This window comes from Chiloscyllium plagiosum, unplaced genomic scaffold, assembly GCF_037043375.1.
Source record: "Chiloscyllium plagiosum isolate Xiang-an unplaced genomic scaffold, Cpla_swu_hap1 HiC_scaffold_24, whole genome shotgun sequence".
NCBI classification, from domain to species: domain Eukaryota; kingdom Metazoa; phylum Chordata; class Chondrichthyes; order Orectolobiformes; family Hemiscylliidae; genus Chiloscyllium; species Chiloscyllium plagiosum.
In genome coordinates, this window is record NW_028270162.1 from 38500264 (window position 1) to 38520223 (window position 19960).

At 39.6% G+C, this 19960-nt stretch overlaps 1 protein-coding gene across 6 annotated transcripts in view; it reads right to left on the minus strand.

Moving 5' to 3' along the window:
• The window catches only part of rbm19 (RNA binding motif protein 19), a 250198-nt gene that overhangs the window by 213750 nt on the left and 16488 nt on the right, over window positions 1–19960 (minus strand). For 4 of the 6 annotated variants that reach the window (XM_043715848.2, XM_088000096.1, XM_088000098.1 and 1 more), the window contains exons 4-11: window positions 13220–13258; window positions 12925–13117; window positions 11975–12216; window positions 11263–11337; window positions 10706–10784; window positions 7412–7483; window positions 7056–7259; window positions 3598–3728 (exon numbers count right to left, since the gene is read on the minus strand). In XM_043715848.2, coding sequence (XP_043571783.1) covers window positions 3598–3728; window positions 7056–7259; window positions 7412–7483; window positions 10706–10784; window positions 11263–11337; window positions 11975–12216; window positions 12925–13117; window positions 13220–13258 — 1035 coding nt within the window. The remainder of the gene's footprint in view (window positions 1–3597; window positions 3729–7055; window positions 7260–7411; window positions 7484–10705; window positions 10785–11262; window positions 11338–11974; window positions 12217–12924; window positions 13118–13219; window positions 13259–19960) is intronic. The other 2 variants (XM_088000100.1, XM_088000099.1) reach the window with 1 other exon arrangement.

Below are 19960 nucleotides of genomic sequence, written 5' to 3' on the forward strand. Positions count from 1 at the left end.
TCAAGTTTTATGGAAGGTTTCACTCCCAAAGGCCTAGTGGATTTTCTTCCTTCATTAACTACCTATCCCACTCTCATGGCCTATTATTCATTCGATTCAAGCCCTAATCTACCACTTTTCGTATCTGGAAGAACTCCATGACTACCACGATATCCCAAAATGAAGAGCATTCCAGTGAGGTTGCCACCTTTAAAAGGTCACTGGACACCCAGATAAGCACTGTTAGACTGCAGTTGCCCAGCACAGTTGCTGATATTTGCCCTGGGTTCAGAAATGAAAGGAAATTTGACATCCTGCTTTGCAAATAGGCACTTGGAGGTCCTGGTGGACATCCTCTTCCCCCAGCAGCATTACAGGCCCTGCCAGCCTGGTCTGAGATTGCCACTGGGTCCGTACAGTCTCAGTTGTCTGGAGGTACAAATAGTAAAGTAGGAAGAAAGTTAATTACACTCTGCTAGTCTAAGTGCCATTTCTCTCTGATATCTTACATTCACTATCTCTGCAACTACACCCAAGGCTTATGCTCCACCACTCGCACTATTGCATGCAACATCTTCCCTCATTTGCTGTCACATACCCCAATCCCCAACACCACTAACCCCAAGTTACATCTGCGCTGCCTACTCACTTGTTGAGGAGAGCTCCCCCACTGCAACAAAAATACCAACTGTGCCACCTACTTGCATCCCCCATAATATCTGCCTCACAAGGAGGAAAACAGCCATCAGCTAAAGTCAAGACGTGGTGGGATGCCCATCCTCATGAGGAGAGGATCCAGATTCTGCTCGTCTGAAGTGGTTTACTAACCACGTCATTGAACTACATTGGCAGTTATCCTTAGTTTACTGTGCTGGGCCCAGCTGAGCGAAGACTACCTCCCTTGACTGTTGACTGCTCACAACCACAACAAGCCTCCTGGTCTTGTGTCCCTGTAAATAGGGACAGAAATACAGCAGTACTGTGAACGTGGCACCTCTGGCTAAGGGGCAGAGTGCAAAAAAAAAAGGAAGGATGCTCTAAGCACATAGGCAGATACAAAGTGAATGAACATTAGGATCCAGCTGTTCACCTGGAGTCTAAGCCCGGCCCAGTACATGGGTTGCTTGCACGCCTCTGAGCACCCTTGTCCAAATTGTCCTTGATGTTGTATTACAAGGTTGTTGCCATTGCATCCTGAAGTAAGCACTGAAGTGCAGAAGCGTAAAGTACAGCACAGCTGTGCCAGAGGTTCTTAGAGGCTAGAAGGAGCCTGCTGACACCAACCATCCAATGACAAATTCCAACTGCATATGCTCAGTTCATGTTTTAAAAATGATTTCTATTTAAAACATTTTTCTCTTCAAGTATATACTTTTTTAAAAAAGGGTTGTTAGGTTATCATTCTTCATTTCAATTTGTTTCAGAGATTTTGCCGTGACTATGTATAGTCACTATGCTCCTAGGTGTCAGCAAATGCAGCTTACAAGATGCCAATGTCAGTGAATGTGGGATGCATGAGGCTGGTGCCCATATTGCACCTCAATATAGTAGTGGCTGGAGTTCAACATGGAGGAAGCAGTGAGCCAAAGTCGCCACTGGGACTTTTATGTCAAGAATCGTGTGTCCAATTTGCTTCTAGCAAGTGATATAATAGAAATCCGCATGTTAATGAGGCAAAATCTGTAGTCCATAAGGTTGTTATCAAACAATAATCCACCTTAATAATCAACATGCCACTGCTAACCACGAACCTTGCCTCACTGCCTGGAACGGAAGCATAAAACGCAGCAAATTGATTTTGATGTCAAGACAGGCCCCTATAAGATTCCACTCTGCATGTTTGCAAAATTACTTTCTGTGCACACAGACATGCATTATGAGAAAAAAATCTACCACCTTTAGAAAACTGAATATACAAGCTAGAAATTGATGCTTCACTTAGAAAGAAAATTTCCATCTCCTCCTCTATAAAGTGTTACAAATCGACAACTTTGGAATAAAAACCTTATACAATTCAAAGTATTAGTGCTATAGTCATAGAATCATACTGCATGGAAACAGTCACTTTGGTCCAACTCATCCATGTCAATGTCTCTTAAATGTTGTAACTAAACTTACATCTACCACTTCCTCTGGAAGTCATTATTTCACTTAGATGTCAAGTATTGCTATAGGGATGAGGTTCTGGAGAATTTGTGGTACTGAAGAAAATTCACAGCAGTTCTAAATTCATAGCATGAGCATATTGTGACGAAACCCTCTGGTGATATACATTTGTTTTGTACTGAACAAGCCAGTACTGTGTGAAATGTAGCATTTAGAGCACAATCAGTTACAAGAGTCATTGTCAGCAACATTCAAGACTGCCCAGAGATGGGATAAGGCACATTGCATCATTTTCAACAGATCACTCAGGACAGTTTTGAGGTTACTGAACAGGAGTTCAAAGAAAACAGGCTGGGGTGAAGGTCATTAAGTATGGGAGAAAGAGAGATACTGATTCGATTTTAACTAGATTCCATTAAATTTACATTCCCTGAGTGCAACAGTTATCTATACTGCTGGAAAGGCAACTGAAGCACATAGGTTCTGCGTTCAAGGACTCTGTAAGGAGTCAAGAACAATTGGATGGCTTCATGCTGTTAGAACAAACTCAGAAAGGTTCTAGAAATTAGTAGGCAGTTAAGAATTAGTGTTAGAACTTAGAAGCTGTCCTGGAGCTGAAGAAATGGGAATATTTGCGAAAGCGTATTGCAGAGCAGCTGAGAGGAGCTACAAAGGAGCCTTAAAGTATTAATACTTAAGTGCAGTTGAGAGAGTGGGAGTTGAAAGGCTCACAAACATTATTTGCTTGACATATTGAATAGGTTTGGAGCTGGGGGGAAAACCGAGGGCAAGATATTATAAAACTTGTGTCTGGTCTGTAAAAGTGGGCCTCAAGGTGGTCAAAGAATACAACACCAGCCCTATGGACTGTTAAATTAGGTTGAAAGGGAATTCAACAACATCAGGATCAAGGCGATCTCTTGGACTACTTTTTTCTGAACTTTTTTTTCTGGAACGTTTTATTTATTTCCCCAAGTGACCTTGGTTTTTACATTAATTAGCCTCCTCCCCAAGGTCATAACAACATGGAATAAGCTAGATTGATGTGGTTTATAAAAAAAAATACTGGCAATGACTTCCATTTATTTATAAAATGAAGCCAAAACACTAGCTCGAGAAATTTGTCATTGACCTGGTGGGCCAAAGGACTCTTCCAGCATTATACTGTTTAAAGCTCCAAATTAAAACTGGAAAACTGTAAGTAATTAATAAGAGAACTGATACAATACTTTGCATACATGACTTACCTTTACTATAATGTAACATCTTGACTCCCCTCAGAAGTAATGGCTTACATAACTCAGTGATGGCTAAAAGCAAAGGTACAACTTTCTAACTAGAGTTCTACAGACATCGCTCACATCCCAAAAATCTCTCAAATTCTAAATCTGTCACCACAAAGCCTGTGAAAGGTATACCTCATAGTATAAGTTATAAGCACATTATTGATTTTGAAATTCAAACGTAATTGTATTTGAATCAGGAATTTTATGTAGAATTACCAAACCTTACCTGAAATACTTCCCCATCTAATTCAGCAAAGGCCTTCACAGCATGTTCAGGCATCATGTACGTGATGAATGCAAAGCCTTTTGGTTTCTTGGTTAGGCTGTCTATAGGAAAATGAATCTCCGCTAATGGTCCTGTTAGAATTAAAAATAAATGCATTGTTCCAAATTAATATAAATAAAATAAATGACAATCGTTTCTAATACAAACTGATTTAATTCTTCTGACTTTTGTAAATCAATTTTAAACCAAGTACATTCACTGCAATGTTTAAAAAATTGTTTACATATTATGAAGTACACTTACCAACTTTAGACAATAGCTAGAGTTGCTGGCATTTATGAAAAATCTAAGTTTCCACAAACATTTCCATCAGAATTGCAGTCAATTATAAAGGTTTCACTTTCAATTTATTTTGGCAACGTGCACTTTTTGCACTTTAACCTTTACTTCAAACTTCTACCAGTTTTGGTTTCTTTGAAGTTGTGATGTTGTTATAGTACAAGAGGAGGCCTTGCAGGCTTTTAGAGTCCATGACATCTGCACAACAATCCAGTCAGTCACATTCCTGCAACTCCTACACCCAGAACCCAACAAATGTAATTCATGTAAAAGCTTATTCAACTTCTATTTGAAATCAGTGTTTCTACCGCCACTATCCTCATGTGTGTAAAGGCATCACTGCTCACCATTAATAACATTCTTCCTTGCAACCCTTTTTTTTCCAATACCCTAATTCTTTGTTCCATTATCCTTGTACCATAAGCTATTGGAAATAGCTTTCTTTGTCTACTTTATCAAAACCAGTCATAATTCTGTGCACCTCTAAAAAATCTCCCTGTCTTCTTTTTCCAAGATGAAAAACCGCAGCCTCAGTTTGTCATTGCGGCAAAAATCTCTCACCCCGAAACCATTCTGGTAAATATCCTCTAATCTATCAAGAACTATCACATAATTCATAAAATGCTGGGATCAAAAATGTTGCAATTAGTGGTCTAACCAGATCACCGTGAAGCATTCAACATGATTTCCTGCTTTTATATTCAAATACCTGAATTTATGAAGTCTTCAATTCCGATGCACGTTGTTAATTGATGTCTCAATATATCCTGTTTCCTTCAAGGGCTAATGCATATGAACCCCAAGTGCCTTTGCCCATATGCGCTTATGTGACATCACAACAGCACGGGTTTAATTCCTGCACCAGCTGTTAGAACACTCCTTCTCAACCTCTCCCATCTCCAATGTATGGATACCCTCAGATTAAACCACCATCACTCATCACTCTCACATGATAGAACAGCCATTTGGTCTGGTAAGATTACAGTGACTTTACATACCTGTAAGCCACTATTTCCTCTTCCTATCCCTTCTGCCAAAACGCATGACCTCTCACATTGTTGCATTAAATTCCACTGCATTACATTATTTGCCACTTATTTGCCCATTCTGCTATGTTCTGTCGCAGACAATATCACCATCACTGTGTACAACAACTCCAAGTTTATTTCACAAATGTTGAAACTTTCATCTGAATTTCACTATAAAAGTATTTATACCAAAAAGAAAGCATTGGTCCTAGCACTGAAACTTGGGGAACCTTACAATCATTCTTAACTCTGAAAAATATACTTGCTGTCTTCTGCACATGGATCATTGTTATTGATGAATGATGCAAGTCTTATTAATGTCAAGCAGTCTTTCTGCCCAATTCTTTTCTCCAAATGGACACTGACCATCCAATTTCACAAACTTCAGTTTTATTAACGAGACTTATATGTGATACCTTATCAAATGTTTTCTGTTGCTAGGTCAAAAAAAAATCAAATCAGTCAAGCACAATCTGTGTTTTATAAGTTTGCATTTGTTCTCCTTAATTAACTCAAACCTTGTCAAGTGCCTTTTTTTCCCTCTGATTACTGTTGCTAAATATTTAACCATCTCAGATGTTTGTTATAAAGATTAGATTAGATTACATTACAATGTGGAAACAGGCCCTTCGGCCCAACAAGTCCACACCGACCCGCCGAAGCGTAACCCACCCATACCCCTACATTTACCCCTTACCTAACACTACAGGCAATTTAGCATGGCCAATTCACCTGACCCTGCACATCTTTGGACTGTGGGAGGAAACCGGAGCACCCGGAGGAAACCCACGCAGACACGGGGAGAACGTGCAAACTCCACACAGTCAGTCGCCTGAGTCGGGAATTGAACCCGGGTCTCTGGCGCTGTGAGGCAACAGTGCTAACCACTGTGCCACCGTGCCGCCCACAAAAGTTAATAAATAAAGTAAAGTATTTATTAACTTCCAGGTTGCATTGCTAACTATTCACACAATACTTAGGACTTAGTACCTCTATATTTCAGTATATTATCACTCCTTAACTCAGGAGTGAGCAAAATAGTGGATGAGTCAGCGAATTACAAGTCTTTGTTAATTTCAAACTCGAGTTGTACAGTCCTGCCTTTTTCCTTAGAACGTTGATGCTTCCTTCATGAAGGAGGCAGAGCTGGAAAACTGTGCCACAATACAATTTTGAAACAAGAGTACAAACACAGTCTATATTTAGCACTTCCTCACTTTAAAGTACAATTACTATTGCTTAAAAGAGACATATACTGTTGAAGCTTTTGGTTTTCACTCAGCAGGTCAACTGTAAGAATGCTAATTTCCTAAAGTTTGATCAGTTAACACCAACATGTTCCTTGCATTACTACTACTTGCAAACACTTAAGGGTGACAGCAGAATTAAAACTGTTTTGACTTAAGTTTTTTTTAATCTAAATTAATTTAAGAACAAGGTTGCTAAAGTAGAACAAGACATTGCTGAAACATTCAAATAGCAGAAAAAATTAAACAAAAAAATTGTCCATGATAATGACTTGCAAAGATTTGCGATGACTTGCTGGCACTCATCAGACTCAGGTGTCCAGAAAGCTTCAGTTTGCCATAATCTTGGGAAGGACTGTTAGAATTAATTATGAACTATGCAACTGTAATTCCATCTTCAAAATTAGGCATGCAATTATATTACTTTAAGAATCTGATTGAGACCTTAAAATTCAGTACGAGGAAATTCAGTTGATAAGGAACACATTTTCTTCTAAAAGAACAGGCTGAAAATTAATGTTTTCTTTGCTACGCAATTGGGAATGAGAATGACAACAGGCAAAATCAAATGCAAGAAAGATAGATTCTCACTTAGAAAGTAAGAGTATCGGGAGATAAAAAGAAATGGAAGGCAATTGATATTTAAAAGTTCAAGTTGTCATAGCTATCACCATGACAGAAGAGGCTCAGTGAACCAAAGGACCTACCTGCACCTTTCTAAGATCAGTGTCAAACCTGTCTGACATTACATAAATAGTCATTTTGTAAAAATGGGGACACAAAATTCACTTTTTCCAAGAAAGGCAATTGATCACAACACATTAGAAAAAAATGAGCTAATTACCATATTTAGAAAATACTTTTTCTAAGTCTTCTTCTGTCGACGTATAAGATAAGTTTCGAACAAACAATCTTCCTGAGTCAGAGATATCCTCTTCCTCCTCGTCTTCTTTCTTTTCCCTTTTTAGCCATTTTGGGTCAACATTTTTTCTATCTGGTTTAGTTGTTTGAGCATTGTTCTGCCTAAAAAGTTCAATATATCTTCCACCTTTAACCAAAGCAGAAAATACTTTTGAAGTTAAATTTTAGAAAGTTATCACATTCTATTTCAGGTATTCCAATTGAGTAGTTATCCCTCTCTTATTTAAGGAAGGACTACACAGTAAATGGCAACACTTGACAAAAAGTAAAACTTCTTACCCATGTAGTCTTTGTTTCTTTGCAATGCCTTTTCAAGATCACCTTCTGACTCAAAATCAACAAATACAAAGCCTGCAAAATAAACCCACAATTAGATAAAACCAAATTTACAATTAAATGACAATCATGAGGAAGGTACAACCTTCAATATTAACAATTGAAGAATATATTAATGTTGAATTGACAGCTTTAAATTATACAGTATTTCTAATGTAGCTCAAGGTTTCAAAATAATCCAATTTAGACCCAAGGTTTGAAAGGTGAATTAAGAAACTCAATAGTGTGCAAAAAGAGGCCTATTTGCATGCATTTATATCTTGCTGAACTGACATCCAATTTCCCATTCCGCATGTGGCAGGGAAAAACTAGATGATGACAATTCCCAATGCAAGTCAAGTACCTGTTCCTGACAACACCAGCTTACCAAATGATCCTATAGGCCTCTATCTTGGATAGCAGTCGCTAATTTCTCAGGGTAAGCTCTATGCGCAATGAAACCTGCACACCCTGTCTGGAGACGTTAGCATCGGAAATGCATGAGCCGCACCACATCATCATGGCACATCTCCAACCAACTTAAAACACAGTGCTCCACTGAAATGCGGCACTTTAGAGCATTCCAATACATTTCATTGTAACTGCTGCTCGGCCATGTTGGCACATCAACAGGCAATTAACTCATGTATCAGAGGCGGGTGCAAATGGTCAGTCTCCTGAATATGAGGGTCCTATGTTTGGATTGATCTGGACGGATTGCAGGAGTGGGAAAGGAGGGGGGAGAGAAACACAGAGAGACAGCAGCTCTGGGTACACTTCAGACAATGTGCGATATAATTTAGTATGCTATGCTCTGCACAACTGAAGCTAGCACAAAGGGGATGTGACAAAGGCTGAAGAGCTGGGGCAGTAGCAGTCTTCTCAGAAGGAAGATTAAGATATTGTGAAGGAGGATTATCAATTTCAGCATAACAGAGTACTTAGGCTCAAGCGCAATAAGCTGGACAAATATAATTTAATCTGGTTTCAATAGAAATGAGGCAGGTGCAATGACATCTTTGATATTACATTTGCTGCTGTTTATAAGACAAGCAGCTCTCATAAGTAAATGCAGTTTTGTTTGCTTTATCTTTTTACAGTTGTTCAATAAAAGTTTAGAGGAAATGATAGTCTAGTGAAAGTACCACGAGGCTATTAACCCAGAGATCAAGGGAGCTAGATTTGAATTCTGCCATGCGGATAGTGGTATTTGAATTCATTTTTTTTAATCTGGAACTAAAAGTCTATTGGTGAAAATGGAACCATTGTTGACTGTCAAGGAAAACCCATCTGGTTTATTAATGTCCTTTAAGAAAGGAAACTGCCATCCTTACTTGGTCAAGACCCACACAATATAGTTGACTCTTAAATGCCTGCTGGGCAATTAGGGAAGGTCAATAAATACTGACCTAGCCAGTGATCCCCACAGCCCACGAATGACAAAAAATAATTCAAACATTTGAAGGCTTTCTAGCATACACAATCCAACACTGAAAAATGAAAAGATATTATGCTACACTGAATACTGAGGAAAGAATAGCTCTTAGACAGGTCTATGAGATGGTACAACACCAATGACAGGCAGCTTGTGTGGCTAGATTGGTATAGGTGCACTTACAATTACAGTCAGACAGGTGATGATGTAATGAAACATTTACAAATATGCGCTAGTATTTGCGACAAAATATCCCAATGCCACTAATATGCCTTCAGAAGCTTTACTACTTCACTTCTCTCTCAGTACACTTTTTGTGAAGGGATTTTTGTGACAAGCAACAATTGACCTGGTGCACAGCTGATGCAGTTGGTGGAAATGCCAGAAGCTCCGTAAGACCATTAGACATACATGCAGAAGTAGGTCATTTAGTCAATCAAGTCTCCTCCACCATTCAATGAGATCACAGTTGATCTAGTTATCCTCATCTCCACTTTCTTGGCTTTTCGCCACAGACCTTGATTCTCATATTGATTAAAAATCGGTCTTATCTCGGCCTTGAAAATACTTAATGACCCAGCCTCAACAGCCCTCTGCAGTAAAAGAATTCCACAGATTCACTAACCTGAAAGAAGAAATTTGTCCTCACTTCAGATGTATGCCTCTATAATGCCACACCTTTGGTGTATGCATGAAAATAGAAGCATGGCATTATAGAAGCATACATAATGGGCAGCATAAAATTGCTTGAGGAAACTCACTAGGGCTTACAGACCGAAACCTGCTGTTAAACTCACTGAAATTGACACTTAGCAAAGGTTGGTGACACCCAGCCCATAGTGACTGGATTAAGTAGATATGATGGAAGTGCATTGGAGGAAAAAGAAGAAGAAAATAAAGAGCTCAACAATATCAGAAGCACAGCAAATAAGAAAGGAGGAGGATTGTGGGCCACTGTTTTAAAGGATGGCACTTGGTTATATACCAAATGCTAGGATGGAAAGTGAAGTCAACAAACCTGAACAGAAAAGTGTGACATCAAATTGTCCTTAAGAAGATGGTGGTGTAACAACATTGACAATAATGGATTATAGATCCAGAAAAGTGTACTAACTTGGATGATATATCAAAAACTGCTCCCAGAGAACTAAAGCAATGCAACAAGGCAATACTTTTAGGATTAGACTGGAGGGAAGCAAACGTCTTGTGACAGATGCACTTCACTGGGCTGGGGGAATAAAACATTAGATTGCAGAGAGTAAACAAGTGGCCTTAGGATCCTCAACCTGCCTGATGCAAAATGACTATTCTAACAAAGTAGTAGAATGAATGTTTTAATTCTAAGGTTGCACTTTCCATTCATACATATATGGACATATTAAGAGCAGATCATTTATGATCACAACTGGTTGCAACTTAGCTTTCAATCTCATAAAATAGGATATCATAAAAGAAAACAAGATTTTTCTTCATAGCTTGCAGAATACGCTTCACTTTATTGTTGTTGTACTATTCAGTGAAATTCCATTCATACAAAAAGAAATTAATTATCTTGACTTGGACAGAAATTTGATCAATTCTACATAATATACATGCTACAATACAAATTAATTTACCATCATAAAACAATCTGTTAAAGTGCAAACTAAACTGTCGATTCTATTTCATACATAACTCAAATATTGAAACATGTAAGATTCTTAATGATGCAAAAAGTTATATTCAATAGTAAATGTTTATGCCATGTATATCAGTCTGGGATTAAGAAATGCACCTTCATTGCTCAAACAATATAATTCATACAAAAATACTTGGTTACAAACCTGTTGTGTTTCCATTTGCATTTTTGACAATTCGGATAGCCACAGGTTTTATCGGAACAAAGAATTCCCGTATTTGTTTCTGGGAAAAAGATTTATACACCTTATGAATATACAGAACACCGAGTCCTTGTACATACAGGAATAACAGCCAAGATTTCATTCTAATGTTTAAATAATTCACATTTAAACTTCCTGATTCAAATTTTATCAAAATTAAAGAACGCTCAGTTATAAAAAATATTTATACATATATAAATCATAAACATTACAGGCTGCAGTAAAACAGCTTCTTTTAACTAGATGAACAATTTGTTCACATAATCTGTAAATATATCAACATTTACTTATATTGCCATGAATCAAAATCTAAAAAGAATTTTATCCCTGTCAACACAATAGAGATATCAGCCTCTACCCAATATTGCTTAATTCCTAAACAAAAACACCAAAGAATTGTAAATGCTGGAATCCGAAACATAAACATTGCTTAATCTTTTTTATAAGAACAGTGTTCCATGTGAATGCAATAGGAAGTACAAATTGAGAGAGATTGGTACCTCTTTCACACTGAAGGGGGCCCCTCGCAGCTTCAAAGTAAATGGTGTAGTTGGTTCATTTTGTTGTTTCTTTTTCTGAAAATAAATTAGTAAAGAGTGAGAAATCAAGTAATGTCCTCCTTAATTTTTGCAACATATTTACATTTGTCTGAAAGTAGTAACACATTGTACTGATGCATAATAATGAGATCAAACATGCTTAAAGTTCGTCAAATAATCCAGAACCCTTTGTATTTGCTAAATAATTCTGACGTTGAAAAGAAATTGTAACAGAGTCCCTTAAAATAGATAGTGAAGACTTCCTAATCAATCGGCTAAAAGCATTTGGTTCACTAACATCCTTTAGGGAAGGAAACCGCCGTCCTTATCTGGTCTGGCCTACATGCGACTCCAGACGCAGCAACATGGTTGACACTTAATTGCCCTCTGGGCAATTAGGTACAGGTAATAAATGCTGGCCTGGCCAGTGACACCCACATATCATGAATGAATTTTTAAAAATATTTATTTTTGAGATATTTACAATTGTGCAAATATCTAGGTTACAGTTAAAATAAGGCAACATGTACAAACATGCAAGGATGACCAACAAGTGATATGGAAAAAAAGAACTCTGGATAATGCAAAAGCTCATCTGAACAAAAAGAGATTCTTAAAAATACATTTTCAGAGCACTAAATGCTAACAAAACCTAATGGAAAAGATTGCAAACCTCCAGTTGTGTTTCTTCCCTCTGTTTGTTATCCTGCTTTTTTTCTCCACTTTCACAATTGCTGTCTGTATGTAATAAGCTACTTCCCTCAGTGGATAATTTCAGATTATTTTCTGCATCTGCCTCAGATTCATCATCACTTTCAGATTCGCCTTCAGCCTTCACTATTTTTGATCTTAAGTAATCCATGTCAGATACTTCATTTCTCAATGCAACATTTTCTTCTGTTTGCTTTTGTTTGCCTAGAAGAGAAAAGTTATTTTCAAAAATGTTTACACAATGCAAGTTGTCAACTTCTTTTCAGACCACGATCAATCTTTGCCCAGAAAAGTTGAAACTTCGTGCCATACATATGCAGCCTAGGCATTCCTAGCTATAGTAACTTGCAAAACAAAGGAAAGAAAACTTTAGTAAAGAAAAAAATTCTTGAAAATATTTTGCAAGCAAGAAATCTAAGTACAAGTTTCTAGACTATTGTGCCTGCACAAGTAAAGTACAGTACAGCAAAGAACTCTACAGCAATAAATAAAAGTCCACAACAGTTCTTCTACGGGTACAAGTGCAAACAGCAGACAAATTTTGGAAACAAATAGTAAGCACAAAGTTGACTTCAGTGCCTGAGCACAGAACTGTCATAAAATAAACTCTGACTGCAGCACAGACACAACGTGCACTCGATTTTCCCAATCAGTGGGAAATGTTGATGATGCATCATATGGAACGATAAAAGAGGCATTACGATGCAAAACATGACCAGGAAGTAAGGGATGTTAAAACAGGGAATGACAATTTAAATAAGGACATTAAAAAGAAACTTTTCAATCAAAAATAATTTAAAAGGGGATACTTAAAACAATGACTTCCTGAAAAAAATATTCACAGGCAAAATCCATAAAACTACAAATTATAAGAATGGAACACGAATAAGGCAATATATGTAACGTATTCACTTTTTGGTTCTTTAATAGTGTCCTCCTGCTCCTGACTCAATTCTTCAGAATCTTCAGAATCAAAGTTCAGGTAATCAGCCAACTGCGCTGCATCCTTTTTCTTTGCAGGTAAAGTATCATTAGTCCAGGTTGGTACATTGGAACGGTTCTGATGTACTGCCAGAAATTCCTCAAATTCATCATCTTCCTTCAGCTTTGGAAAAAACAGTCACATTTCCAGTAAAGGAGATATATATGGGTCAATATTGATCAAAAATCAAAAGCATTCAAACACAAATTAAAAATTCCTACTCACGTGCTCCAGGTTTTCAATGACAGACTTCTTCTGTTTATCCTGTAACAGAAAATTTCGAACTCTGAAGTATGTGATTTCTGATTTCAGTTTTCAGCTGAATATATAAAGTAAGCCACAAGCATAAAACCTAATTTAACTGGCTATTTAAGTATAGATATTTCAACTTTAAAAGAGGCCAGGCTAAAAACAACCGACCATGAAATACAGTACTACAACAGTCATGAGATAAAGTTTTAGCACATTGTTTTAAATAATCAAACACAACTACATGAAGTTGTTTACTTAGGCAGGAAGAATTTTTCATAACAGTATCCTTTATCTGGAAACCTCAGGACCAATTGATTTTCAGAAACCGAATAATTGTGGTTTTCAGATACAGCTTACTTACCTGAGGTAGTTGGTTAGTTCGCTGAACTGCTGATATTTTGTCCTGCTTAGTTTTTGTGTGGTCTGGACTGGACTGTTAGGGCGAGTGTCACTTCTGTGTCTTCTCTGCAGTGGTTTGTACACTGGGTCTGTGTTTCTTGATGGCATTTTTGGTTGAAAAATCAGGCCTCCAAGGATTCTCTAGCATGTCTCTGGTTAGCTTAACCTCGAATGGTTACTAGCCATCCAACTTCATGAACAACAACTGGCAACTAAACGACATGATCCACTCTCCCTCATCTCTGTACACACAGACCAAGACCATTCGAGGACAAACTAACCAGAGACACACCAGAGTGTTCTTGGAAGCCTGGTCTTCAACCAAAAAGGCCATCAAGAAAGACAGAGATAGACCTAGTGAACAAACTGCTGCAGAGAAGACCCAGAAGTGACACACACCCCAAGGCACCAGAACACACAAAAACTAAGTGGGACAGAACAACAATGCTTCACAGAAGCGAAACTAATTATGTTACCCAGCATGGTAACAAAATGTCTGTACGAAAACCCAGAAGCTCGGTGAGCTAACCAACTACCTCATCCACAACCGGAGCTACAGATCTTCACGAAAACCTTAAAGCTTACTTATCTTACAGGCTACTGTTTATTTCAATTTATTTTTATCAGCTTCCACTGCTGATCCTGCCGGTATGTAGTCTTGTAGGTACTGATAACTGTCCTAAGCTCTTTCCTGTTGTAATTTTATCACCAAGTTTTCTCCTTTTAAAAATAATCCTGGACATTGGATTTTCAGTCTTTTTGGTCCATTTGGGTCACAGGAGCATAGGAACAGATATAGGCCATTAAGTCCCTCAAGCCTGATATGCAATTCAATGAGATCATGACTGATCTGTGGTCTAACTCCACATACATGCCTTTGGCCCGTAGCCCTTAAAACCTCTGCTGAGCAAAAATTTCTCAGATTTAAAAGGAATAATTGACAACAAAAATTAACAACTGTTCAGGTCCATTCGGGTCAACCTGTTCAATGAGGGCATTTTTTAAAAGTAAAACATTGATTTTTAGGTGTTTTCGGTTTTTGGACATACAGATAGCGACATACTTGACCCATACTTAAATTGGGAATTACTGCAGAATTCCAAAATTCAGAGATATCTCAGTGTTCTTGTGTGCAGGTCACAAGAGGTTAGTATGAACATGCAAATAGTAATTAAGCAGACTGATGGAATGCCTTGCCTTCTTACAAAAGGAATTAAACATAAAAGAAAGAATGCTATACAGAGCTTTGAGACTACATCAAGTACTGTGCAGTTTTGGTCTCCTTATGTAAGAAAGGAAGCAAATGCTTTGGAAGTGGTTTGAAGGAGATTAACTCAATTGATAGATAACTGAAATTAGAAGGTTAACTTATGAGGAAAAGGGTGAACAGACAAGGTTTATTTACACTGGAGTTCAGAAAAGTCAGGGGTGACTTGATTGAAGCATAAAAGATCCTTTAACAGTTTTGACAAATGGACGTGAAAAGCATATTTCCTTTGTGGACGAGTCCAGGGCCAGGGAGCAGATTTTATGACAGAGATTCATAAATTCCTTACAGAGTGGCAACAGGCCATATGGTTCAACAAGTCTACACTGACCCTCCAAGAATATCCCATCCAGACCCATTCCCCTATCTTATTACTTTACATTTTCCCTGACTAATGCACCTAACCTACACATCCCTGAACACTACAAGCAAATTAGCATGGCCAATTCAATTAAACTACACATCTTTGGACTGTGGTGGAAACCAGAGCGCCTGGAGAGAACTCTCAGACACTGGGAGAATGTGCAAACTCCACACAGACAGTCGCCCTGAGGCTGGAATTGAACTCAGGTCCTTGGCACTGTGAGGCGGCAGTGCTATATGGAAATACTTCCCACCCACCCCAGATGGATCATCTGCTCAGCATTTCTGGCTGAAGACTGTTGCAAAGGTTTTTGTACTGATTTGCTGAGCTCTACCATTATTGAGGATGGGGATGTTTGTGGAACCTCATGCTCCAGTGACTTGTTTGATGAGCCACCACAATTCACACCTAGATGTGGCAGGACTGCACAGTAATCATATTTTGTCCCTTCGACAAGTTGATCCTTTATGTCCTCCTACACTCTTCGTTGATGCCCTGACTTTATGACAATGGTTGAGTGGGGTATATGCCAGGCCATGAGGTTGCAGATTGTGCTAAAGTATAATTCTGCTGGTTCTGATGGCCCACAGCATGGATGCGCAGTCCTGAGTTGTTAGGTCTGTTCCATTTATCACAGTAATAGTGCCACGTAACATGATGCAAAGCACTCTTGATATGAAGGCAGGATTTTGTCTATACAAGGACTGTGCAGTGGTCACTTTTACCATTACTGACATAAACACAGCCACGTGAGGCAGTCTGATTGGAGGGGATGAGATCATTTTTTTTTTCCCCCTCTTGTTGGCTTCCTCAGCACCTACCACAGACCCAATCTAGCAGCTCTGTCCTTTAGGACTCAACCAGCTCAACTGCTAGTGCTGCTGCTGAGTCACTCTTGGTGGTGGACATTGAAATCCCCCACCCAGACTTACTTTTGCATCTTTCCCACCTTCAAGTGCTTCCCCTAAATGTTGCTCAATAAGGAGGAGCACAGTGTCATCAGCCAAGGGAGAACATTCTTGGTAATCAGCAGGAAGTTTCTGTGTTGTGACCTCTCCCAAACAGGTTCCTCGAAGATTAATTGTGAATTTCACTGTTTGTTAGTTTTCCCACACGCACTCCGATGTCCAGCGATACATGAAATCAACAGCAAGAGCAGTGACTGCGCAGGTTCACTGTGATGTCAGTTTCTTTCCCTCGCTCTCTCCTGCACTGACCTCACCATATGCTTCCTTGGTCTGTGACCAGTGGAGTGCCACAAGGATCGGTGCTGGGTACACTACTTTTCGTCATTTATATATATGATTTGGAATATGAGCCTAAGAGGTACAGTTAGTAAGTTTGCAGATGATACCAAACTTGGAGGTGTAGTGGACAGTGAAGTAGGTTACTTCAGATTACAATGGGATCTTGATCAGATGGGCCAATGGGCTGAGAAGTGGCAGATGGAGTTTAATTCGGATAAATGTGAGGTGCTGCATTTTGGGAAAGCAAATCTTAGCAGGACTTGATGGTAAGGTCCTCAGGAGTGTTGCTGAACAAAGAGACCTTGGAGCGCAGGTTCATAGCTCCTTAAAAATGGAGTCACAGGTAGATAGGACAGTGAAGGCGGCATTTGGTATGCTTTCCTTTATTGGTCAGAGTATTGAGTACAGGAGTTGGGAGGTTATGTTCCAGCTGTACAGGACATTGGTTAGGCCACTGTTGGAATATTGCGTGCAGTTCTGGTCTCCCTCCTATCAGGAAGATATTGTGAAATTTGAAAAGGTTCAGAAAAGATTTACAAGGATGTTGCCAGGGTTGGAGGACTTGAGCTATAGAGAGAGGCTGAACGGGATGGGGCTGTTTTCCCTGGAGCATCGAAGGCTGAGGGGTGACCTTATAGAGTTTACAAAATTGTGAGGGGCATCGATAGGATAAATAGACAAAGTCTTTTCGCTGGGGCGGGACAGTCCAGAACTAGAGGGCATAGGTTTGGGGTGAGTGGGGAAAGATATAAAAGAGACAGCTTTTTCACGCAGTGGATGGTACGTGTATGGAACGAGCTGCCAGAGGAAGTAGTGGAGGCTAGTATAATTGCAGCATTTAAACAATATGTCAGAAGGCATGGGATAGTGGGAAATTTGGCCAGTTGGATAGAGAACTGGCTAACCAGTCGAAGTCAGAGAGTCGTAGTAGATGGTAAATATTCAGCCTGGAGCCCAGTTACAAGTGGAGTTCCGCAGGGATCAGTTCTGGGTCCTCTGCTGTTTGTAATTTTTATTAATGACTTGGAAGAGGGAGTCGAAGGGTGGGTCAGTAAATTTACAGACGATACGAAGATTGGTGGAGTTGTGGATAGTGAGGAGGACTGTTGTCGGCTGCAAAGGGACTTAGATATGATGCAGAGCTGGGCTGAGGAGTGGCAGATGGAGTTCAACCCTGTCAAGTATGAGGTTGTCCATTTTGGAAGGACAAATAAGATTGCGGAATACAGGGTTAACGGTAGGGTTCTTAGTAAGGTGGAGGAGCAGAGGGATCTTGCGGTCTATGTTCATAGCTCTTTGAAAGTTGCAACTTAGGTGGATAGAGCTTGTAAGAAGGCCTATGGTGTATTAGCGTTCATCAGCAGAGGGATAGAATTTAAGAGTCGTGAAGTGATGTTGCAGCTGTACAGGACCTTGGTAAGGCCACATTTGGAGTACTGTGTGCAGTTCTGGTCGCCTCATTTTAGGAAAGATGTGGAAGCTTTGGAGAGGGTGCAGAGGAGATTTACCAGGATGTTGCCTGGAATGGAGAATAGGTTGTACGAGGATAGGTTGAGAGTGCTAGGCCTTTCCTCATTGGAACGGCGAAGGATGAGGGGTGACTTGATAGAGGTTTATAAGATGATCAGGGGAATAGATAGAGTAGACAGTCAGAGACTTTTTCCCCGGGTACAACAGTGTGTTACTAGGGGACATAAATTTAAGGTGAAGGGTGGAAGGTATAGGAGGATGTCAGGGGTAGGTTCTTTACCCAGAGAGTGGTGGGGGCATGGAATGCACTGCCTGTGGGAGTGGCAGAGTCAGAATCATTGGTGACCTTTAAGCGGCAATTGGATAGGTGCTTAAGCTAGGACAAATGTTCGGCACAACATTGTGGGCCGAAGGGCCTGTTCTGTGCTGTATTGTTCTATGTTCTATATGTGGATGGGTATATGAATAGGAAGGGTTTGGAGGGATATGGGCCGATGCTGGCAGGTGGAACTAGATTGGGTTGGGATGTCTGGTTAGCATGGACGGGTTGGACCGAAGTTTCTGTTTCCATGCTGTATACCTCTACCACTCAAAGTTTCTTGTCCACTTTTGAGCTGATGCCATGAGACTCCCAAGGCAACCCCTCATCCCCCAGCCCCGACTGTACCCATGCGTGTCACCATCTCTGCCAGCCCGGCTTATCAGTGGGATTGGTCTTATCCAGGGATACTGACGGTGGTGTATGACACAAGTCTGTAAAGTGGCAAGCTGTGAGTATGACAATGTCAGGCTGTTGCTTGAGTAGTCTATGATACAACTCACCCAATTTTGGCACTAGCCTCCAGATGTTCGTAAAGATGATCTTCCAGAGTTGATAGGGCTGTTTGTTGTCATTGTCATTTCCTGTGTTCCCAAGTGGTCCATCCAGTTTCATTCTCTTTTGAGACTTTGCATTGCTGATACAACTGAGTGGCTGAGCTTTTCTGACAGTCAACAGCTTCATGGTTTCTTAGACTCTTAAATCCAGACATTTATTATGTTCAAATTTCACCATCTGCTTTAGCAGGATCCAAACAAGGGTCCCCAGAATACTACCTGAGTTTCCGTATTAATAGTCAAGTGACAACACCACTAGGCCATCACGCCCGCTGTTGTGGGTATTTGAAGCTCATTGCCTCAGAATTATAGAAATGAAAACCATCACAACATTTAGTATGTATTTTGATGAACACTACAAATGCCATAACATGCAAGATTCCAGACTAAGTGCTGGAAAATGAACTTACAGCAAAAAGGCACATGAATGCACAGAGAGTCATACAGCACAGAAACAGACCCTTCTGTCCAACTCGTTCATGCTGACCAGGTTTCCCAAACTAAACTAGTTCCATTTGCCTGCGTTTGGCCCATATCCCTCTAAGCTCTCCAATTTAGTAATATCCTCCCTACAGCAGGGTGACCAGAACTGTACACAGTACTCCAGACCTGGTCTTCCAACATCCTGTACAACCACAACATGGCATTCCCATTCCTATACTCAATCGTTTGAGCAATGAAAACAAGCGTACTAAACTCCTTTTTACCACTCTGTTCACCTGTGACACAACTTTCACAGAACTATGTACCTGAACCCCTGGGTCTCTCTGTTTTACAAATCTACCTAGAAACCTACTATTAACTGTTCAAGTCTTGCCCTTGTTTATTTTACCAAACTGCTATGCCTTACACTTATTCAAATTAAACTCCATCGGCCACTCCTCAACCCAATTAGCCCAATTGATCAAGATCACTTTGCAATCTTGTATAGCCTTCTTCACTGTTGACTATACCAACAATGTTAGGTCTTTTTTTCCATCCTGTAAAACTCTATGACTGTTAAGTTTAATAGATACAGCAAATACCTTTGAGATTTGTTTTCAGTTCAGTGCCAAAGAGTCAGGAATTGAGATCAGAAGCAAATTTAGTTT